The following is an 8265-nucleotide window of genomic DNA, read 5'->3' as shown; positions in this document are numbered from 1 at the left end:
CTCCTCCTCTTCCCCTCATCTGTCCCCTCATCTGTCTCTCCTCTCTGCTCATCTGTCTCTCCTCTCTGTCTCTCCCCTCATCTGTCTCTCCTCTCTGCTCATCTGTCTCTCTCTCTCTCCTCTGCTCATCTGTCTCTCCTCATCTGTCTCTCCCTGCTCATCTGTCTCTCTGTCTCTCCTCATCTGTCTCTCCTCTCTCTCATCTATCTGTTTCTCCTCTCTCTCTCTCTCTCCTCATCTGTCTCTCCTCTCTCTCATCTATCTCTCCTCTCTCCTCATCTGTCTCTCCTCTCTGCTCATCTGTTTCTCCTCTCTCTTCCCCTCATCTGTCTCTCCTCTCTCTCATCTGTCTCTCCTCTCTGCTCATCTGTTTCTCCTCTCTCTTCCCCTCATCTATCTCTCCTCTCTGCTCATCTGTTTCTCCTCTCTCTTCCCCTCATCTATCTCTCCTCATCTGTCTCTCCTCTCTCCTCATCTGTCTCTCTCTCTGCTCATCTGTTTCTCCTCTCTCTTCCCCTCATCTCATCTCTCTCTCTGTCTCTGCTCTCTCTCTCTTCCCCTCATCTGTCTCTCTCTGCTCATCTGTTTCTCCTCTGTCTCTCCTCTCTGCTCATCTGTTTCTCCTCTCTCTTCCCCATCATCTGTCTCTCCTCTCTGCTCATCTGTCTCTCTCTCATCTGTTTCTCCTCTCTGCTCATCTGTTCTCCCCTCATCTGTCTCTCCTCTCTCCTCATCTGTCTCTGCTCATCTGTTTCTCCTCTCTCTTCCCCTCATCTGTCTCTCCTCTCTGCTCATCTGTTTCTCCTCTCTCTTCCCCTCATCTGTCTCTCCTCTCTCTTCCCCTCATCTGTCTCTCCTCTCTGCTCATCTGTTTCTCCTCTCTCTTCCCCTCATCTATCTCTCCTCATCTGTCTCTCCTCTCTCTCATCTGTCTCTCCTCTCTGCTCATCTGTCTCTCCTCTCTCTTCCCCTCATCTGTCTCTCCTCTCTGCTCATCTGTCTCTCCTCTCTGCTCATCTGTTTCTCCTCTCTGCTCATCTGTTTCTCTCTCTCTTCCCCTCATCTATCTCCCTCTCATCTATCCTCCTCTTCCCCTCATCTGTCTCTCCTCTCTCCTCATCTGTCTCTCCTCTCTGCTCATCTGTTTCTCCTCTCTCTTCCCCTCATCTGTCTCTCCTCTCTGCTCATCTGTCTCTCCTCATCTGTCTCTCCTCTCTGCTCATCTGTTTCTCCTCTCTCTTCCCCTCATCTGTCTCTCCTCTCTGCTCATCTGTCTCTCCTCTCTCCTCATCTGTCTCTCCTCTCTCTGCTCATCTGTCTCTCCTCTCTCCTCATCTGTCTCTCCTCTCTGCTCATCTGTTTCTCCTCTCTCTTCCCCATCTATCTCTCCTCTCTCCTCATCTGTCTCTCCTCTCTCCTCATCTGTCTCTCCTCTCTGCTCATCTGTTTCTCCTCTCTCTTCCCCTCATCTGTCTCTCCTCTCTGCTCATCTGTCTCTCCTCTCTGCTCATCTGTTTCTCCTCTCTTCCTCATCTGTCTCTCCTCTCTGCTCATCTGTCTCCTCTCTCTTCCCCTCATCTGTCTCTCCTCTCTGCTCATCTGTTTCTCCTCTCTCTCCCCTCTCTATCTCTCCTCTCTGCCCTCTATCTGTCTCTCTCTCTCTCCTCATCTGTTTCTCCTCTCTGCTCATCTGTCTCTCCTCTCTGCTCATCTGTTTCTCCTCTTCCCCTCATCTCCCCTCATCTGTTTCTCCTCTCTGCTCATCTGTCTCTCCTCTCTGCTCATCTGTTTCTCCTCTCTCTTCCCCTCATCTGTCTCTCTCCTCTCTGCTCATCTGTCTCCTCTCTCTCATCTGTCTCTCTCTCTCTCTGTCTCATCTATCTCTCTCCTCATCTGTCTCTCCTCTCTCCTCATCTGTCTCTCCTCTCTGCTCATCTGTTTCTCCTCTCTCCCCTCATCTGTCTCTCCTCTCTGCTCATCTGTTTCTCCTCTCTCTTCCCCTCATCTGTCTCTCCTCTCTGCTCATCTGTTTCTCCTCTCTCTTCCCCTCATCTGTCTCTCCTCTCTGCTCATCTGTCTCTCCTCTCTCTTCCCCTCATCTGTCTCTCCTCTCTGCTCATCTGTTTCTCCTCTCTCATCTGTCTCTCCTCTCTGCTCATCTGTTTCTCCTCTCTCTTCCCCTCATCTGTCTCTCCTCTCTTCCCCTCATCTGTTTCTCCTCTCTCTTCCCCTCATCTGTCTCTCCTCTCTGCTCATCTGTTTCTCCTCTCTCTTCCCCTCATCTATCTCTCCTCATCTGTCTCTCCTCTCTGCTCATCTGTTTCTCCTCTCTCTTCCCCTCATCTGTCTCTCCTCTCTGCTCATCTGTTTCTCCTCTCTCTTCCCCTCATCTGTCTCTCCTCTCTGCTCATCTGTTTCTCCTCTCTCTTCCCCTCATCTGTTCCTCTCTCTTCCCCTCATCTATCTCTCCTCATCTGTCTCTCCTCTCTGCTCATCTGTTTCTCCTCTCTCTTCCCCTCATCTGTCTCTCCTCTCTGCTCATCTGTTTCTCCTCTCATCTGTTCCCTCATCTGTCTCTCTCTCTCTGCTCATCTGTTTCTCCTCTCTCTTCCCCTCATCTCTCCTCTCTCCTCATCTGTCTCTCCTCTCTCTCATCTGTCTCTCTCTCTCTCTGTCTCTCCTCTCTCTTCCCCTCATCTATCTCTCCTCTCTCCTCATCTGTTTCCTCCTCTCTCTGCCCTCATCTATCTCTCCTCATCTATCTCTCTCTCTCTCCTCATCTGTCTCTCCTCTCTCATCTGTTTCTCCTCTCTCTTCCCCTCATCTGTCTCTCTCCTCTCTCTTCCCCTCATCTATCTCTCCTCATCTGTTTCTCCTCTCTCTCCCTCATCTGTCTCTACTCTCTGCTCATCTGTTTCTCCTCTCTCTTCCCCTCATCTGTCTCTCCTCTCTCCTCATCTGTCTCTCCTCTCTCCTCATCTGTCTCTCCTCTCTGCTCATCTGTTTCTCCTCTCTCTTCCCCTCATCTGTCTCTCCTCTCTGCTCATCTGTTTCTCCTCTCTCTCTCCTCTCTCCCCCCTCATCTGTCTCTCCTCTCTCCTCATCTATCTCTCCTCTCTGCTCATCTGTTTCTCCTCTCTCTTCCCCTCATCTATCTCTCCTCTCTGCTCATCTGTTTCTCCTCTCTCTTCCCCTCATCTGTCTCTCCTCTCTCCTCATCTGTCTCTCCTCTCTCTTCCCCTCATCTGTCTCTCCTCTCTCCTCATCTGTCTCTCCTCTCTGCTCATCTGTTTCTCCTCTCTCTTCCCCTCATCTGTCTCTCCTCTCTGCTCATCTGTTCCTCTCCTCCCTCATCTATCTCTGTCTCTATCTCCCTCTGCTCATCTGTCTCTCCTCTCTGCTCATCTGTCTCTCCTCTCTCCCCTCATCTATCTCTCTCTCTCTCCCCTCATCTGTTCTCTCCTCTCTGTCTCTCCTCTCTCATCTGTTTCTCTCATCTGTCTCTCCTCTCTCCTCATCTGTTTCTCCTCTCTTCCCCTCATCTGTCTCTCCTCTCTGCTCATCTGTTTCTCCTCTCTCTTCCCCTCATCTGTCTCTCCTCTCTGCTCATCTGTTTCTCCTCTCTCTTCCCCTCATCTGTCTCTCCTCTCTGCTCATCTGTCTCTCCTCTCTCTTCCCTCATCTGTCTCTCCTCTCTGCTCATCTGTTTCTCCTCTCTCTTCCCCTCATCTGTCTCTCCTCTCTCCTCATCTGTCTCTCCTCTCTCCTCATCTATCTCTCCTCTCTCCTCATCTGTTCTCTCCTCTCTCTTCCCCTCATCTGTCTCTCCTCTCTGCTCATCTGTTTCTCCTCTCTCTTCCCCTCATCTGTCTCTCCTCTCTGCTCATCTGTTTCTCCTCTCTCTCATCTCCTCTCTCTCATCTGTCCTCTCTCTCTCTGCTCATCTGTTTCTCCTCTCTCTTCCCCTCATCTATCTCTCCTCTCTCCTCATCTGTTTCTCCTCTCCCTCTCTGTCCCCTCATCTGTCTCTCCTCTCTCCTCATCTGTTCCTCCTCTCTCTCTGTTTCCCTTCCCCTCATCTGTCTCTCTCATCTCTCTCTCCTCATCCGTTCCTCCTCTCTCTTCCCCTCATCTATCTCTCCTCATCTGTCTCTCCTCTCTCCTCATGTATCTCTCCTCTCTCCTCATCTGTTTCTCCTCTCTCTTGCCCTCATCTATCTCTACACATCTGTCTCTCTTCTCCTCTCAGAGTGCATTGTTTCCACTACCTGATTCCCCTGGCCAAGCAGGGGAACTATGCCATAGTGGCCAACGTGGAGAGCATGGACTACGACCCCTTGGTGGTCAAACTCAACAAGGACATCAGCGCCATCGAGGAGGTGATGGGCGCCGCGCTGCAGCAGCACAAGTTCCAGTACATCTTTGAAGGTAAGTCTGTTGTTGTGGGTCGTCCATGATAATGTCATGTGTTGAGAATGTAATTATATGGATTCTATTGGCTTATTGTACTTGTTTCACCTGACTGTGCTCAGGTCAATGTGTGCCTGTATTGTCCCTGTGTCTTTTTGGGGTACAAATGTCCACTGCGGTGATCAATAAAAGTGTTGACTACTGGGATGTATTCTGCAGTATGTGACTGGTATGTGTTTTCTCTCTCTTCACGTTCTCTTACGCTTTCTCTCTTCTCTTCTCTCATCTCGTCTCTCTCTTCTCTCGTCTCTCTCTTCTCATCTCTCTCTTCTCTCCTCTCGTCTCTCCTCTCTCTCTCTCTCTGTCTCTTCTCTTCTCTCTTTTGTGCTCTCTGTCTCCCTCTCTCTCTCCCCTTCTCGCACTCTCTCTCCCTCTCTCTCTTCTATTCTCTCCTCTCTTCTCTCTCTCTCTCTCTCTCTCTGTATTCTGTCTGTCTGTCTGTCTGTCTGTCTGTCTGTCTGTCTGTCTGTCTGTCTCTCTGTCTCTCTGTCTCTCTGTCTCTCTGTCTGTCTGTCTCTCTGTCTGTCTGTCTCTCTCTCTGTCTGTCTGTCTGTCTCTCTGTCTGTCTGTCTCTCTCTCTCTCTGTCTGTCTGTCTCTCTGTCTGTCTGTCTCTCTCTCTGTCTGTCTCTCTCTCTGTCTGTCTCTCTCTCTGTCTCTCTCTGTCTGTCTCTCTCTCTGTCTGTCTCTCTCTCTGTCTGTCTCTCTCTCTGTCTGTCTCTGTCTATAGGTCTTGGCCACCTGATCTCCTGTATTCTGATCAATGGAGCCCAGTACTTTAAGAGGATCAGTGAGTCTGGCATCAAGAAGATGTGTAGAAACATCTTTGTCCTGCAGCAGAACCTCACCAACATCACCATGTCTAGAGAGGCCGACCTGGACTTCGCTAGGTGAGACATACACATAGGAAGGGGACAAGAAAGACAGGGTAAGAGATGGATAAACAGCACGGAAGGATAGAGAGAGGAGACAAAGGGCTAGAAATAGCAAAGAGGATGAGAGAAGAGGAGGGCAAATCAATGTAGAGAGAGAGAGATAATCGAAGTTATTCAGTGGGAGGCTGTGTCTCAGAAGGACACAGGACAGCTTTATTTGGACGGATCAATGTGTAATCGTTGTCTTCCTGCCCTCTGTCCCTCTCTCTCGCTGTACTTCTCTTCTGCAGTCCTTCTTTCTCGCTCCCTTTCTCCCCCTCTGTTCTGCATGTTCAACCAGCATACAGAACTGCACCAATCTACAGCCCATGAGTGAGTGAGAGGACCAGATGGGAGGGGGTACAGGGCATTCAGAAAACTATTCAGACCCCTTGACTTTTTCAACATTATTTTACGTTGCGACCTAATTCTCAAATCGATAAAAACATTTTTTTATCCTCATCAATCTACTCACAATACTGTATCCCATAATGACAAACCAAAAACAGGTTTTTAGTAATTTTTGCCCGTTTATAAAAATAAAACATCTAATTTACATAAGTATTCAGACCCTTTACTAGCATCTTTGGCAGCGATTACCTCTTGGGTCTTCTTGGGTATGACGCCACAAGCTTGGCACACCTGTATTTGGGGAGTTTCTCTCATTCTTCTCTGCAGATCCTCTCAAGTTCTGTCTGGTTTTCAGCAAGGATTTCTTGTAATTTGCTTCGTTCATCCTGACTAGTCTCCCAGTCCCTGCCGCTGAAAAACACCCCACGGCATGACGCTGCCACCACCATGCTTCACTGTAGGGATGGTGCCATGTTTCCTCCAGATGTGACACTTGGCATTCAGGCCAAAGAGTTCAATCTTGGTTTCATCAGACCAGAGAATCTTGTTTCTCATGGTCTGAGAGTCTTTAGGTTCCTTTTGGCGAGCTCCAAGCGGGCTGTCATGTGCCTTTTACTGAGGAGTGGCTTCCATCTAGCCACTCTAACATAAAGGTCTGATTGGTGGAGTGCTGCAGAGATGGTTGTCCTTCTGGAAGGTTCTCCCATCTCCACAGAAGAACTCTGGAGCTCTGTCAGAGTGACCATCGGGTTGTTGGTCACCTCCCTGACCAAGGCCTTTCGCCCCCTATTGATCAGTTTGGCAGGGCGGCCAGCTCTAGGAAGAGTGTTGGTGGTTACAAACGTCTTCCATTTAAGAATGATGGAGGCTCCTGTGTTCTTGGGGACCTTTAATGCTGCAGACATTTTTTGGTACCCTTCCCCAGATCTGTGCCTCAACACAATCCTGACTCAAAGCTCTACGGACAATTCCTTCGACATGGCTTGGTTTTTGCTTTGACATGCACTGTCGACTATGGGACCTTATATAGACAGGTGTGTGCTTTTGCATATTTACCACAGGTGGCTCAATTCTGAGTCTCATAACAAAGGGTCTGAATACTTATGTCAATACATTTTATTTTATTTTTTTGACATTTCTTAAAACCTGTTTTCGCTTTGTCATTATGGGGTATTGTGTGTAGATTGATGAGGGGAAAAAGAAATATAATCCATTTTAGAATGAGGCTGTAACGTAATAAAATGTGGAAAAAGTCAAGGGGTCTGAATACTTTCTGAATGCACTTTAGGTCAATAAATCCCTCACCAAATGTCCACCAGTGTCCTCCAACACCACTGGCATATGACTGGTGTTTTGATATTAACAGGAATATAGTGTATGATGAACACCCTTTGCACACCTTTCTGATGTGGTGGAAAGTGTTTATGTACCAATACAGTAAAGTAGCGTTGTCAGCTTATATATTGAACACTGTTAGCCCAGCCTTTTATTTACCAGTTCACCCCTGCGATGTTATCAGGGCTCTTCTACCAGAGGCATTATAAGGGACCTTGACATGTCCTTTCAGGTATTTTTCTGGAGACTTCAATATATTTTGACCAAACATAAAACAATACAAGGTAATTTTATGGACTCGTTGGACTGTAAACCAAAAGGCTTAAGACACCTAATCAAAGTCTAGACTACCTGAATCCCCCAAAACCCCATCTGATGGCATTAGATTTTCACTAGCTTTGCCAATCTCCATGCCATGTCCTTCTATACAATGTATGTCAGTCGGATGCCGTCTTGTCTGTGAATGTGTGTACAACAGGGTTTCCCAAACCCGGTCCAGGGGCCCCACCTCGGTGCAGGCTTTGGTTTTTGCCTCAGTGCTACACAGCTGAATCAATTAACCAACTCATCATCAAGCGTTGATTATTTGAGTCAGCTGTGTAGTGCTAGGGCAAAAACTAAAACGTGCACCCATGGGGGGCCCCAAGACAGAGTTTTGGAAACGTCGAAGACCCCGGTGATAACTGTGCTGGCTTGACGGAGTTTGTCTCGTTAGGGTCTTGCCTAGCTCCATAGTGGTGCTGTTGTCTGATGGCAGGATAGTAGTATAGAGGGGCCAGGCGGAGCCTTGGTTCGTCTGTTATTTCTACTCCCTTTTACCTCCACATTATGTGGGATGGTCTCTCTCTTTCTCTGTTTCTTTCTCATTCATTCTCTCTAGATTTTTCTCTCATTAATTTATTCTCTCTCGCTCTCTCTGCCTCACTCTCTTCGACTCCCTCTCTCTTCGACTCTCTCTCTCTCTCTCTCTCTCTCTCTCTCTCTCTCTCTCTCTCTCTCTCTCTCTCTCTCTCTCTCTCTCTCTCTCTCTCTCTCTCCTCTCTCTCACTCTCTCTCTCTCTCTCTCTTTTTCTCTCTCTCTCTCTCTCTCTCTCTCTCTCTCTCTCATTACATCTCTCTCTTTCTCTCGTGTATTCTCTCTCTCTGATGACAGTGTGGGTGCTGTAGGGTTGATACATCTCTCTCTCTGATGACAGT

The 8265-nt window shown here is 48.3% G+C and overlaps 1 protein-coding gene across 1 annotated transcript in view; it reads left to right on the top strand.

Moving 5' to 3' along the window:
• Positions 1 to 4146: 4146 nt before the first annotated feature.
• LOC127927161 (exocyst complex component 4-like) overlaps positions 4147 to 8265 on the top strand; it is a 50844-nt gene continuing 46725 nt past the window's right edge. Inside the window, exons 1-2 of the mRNA XM_052513069.1 lie at positions 4147 to 4428; positions 5199 to 5358. Coding sequence (XP_052369029.1) covers positions 4323 to 4428; positions 5199 to 5358 — 266 coding nt within the window. The 5' untranslated portion in view covers positions 4147 to 4322. The remainder of the gene's footprint in view (positions 4429 to 5198; positions 5359 to 8265) is intronic.

The sequence above is a fragment of the Oncorhynchus keta genome, unplaced genomic scaffold, assembly GCF_023373465.1.
Source record: "Oncorhynchus keta strain PuntledgeMale-10-30-2019 unplaced genomic scaffold, Oket_V2 Un_contig_9668_pilon_pilon, whole genome shotgun sequence".
In the NCBI taxonomy this organism is placed as follows: domain Eukaryota; kingdom Metazoa; phylum Chordata; class Actinopteri; order Salmoniformes; family Salmonidae; genus Oncorhynchus; species Oncorhynchus keta.
Note: the sequence above shows the minus strand (reverse complement) of the source record. Positions and strands in the feature narration are given on the sequence as shown.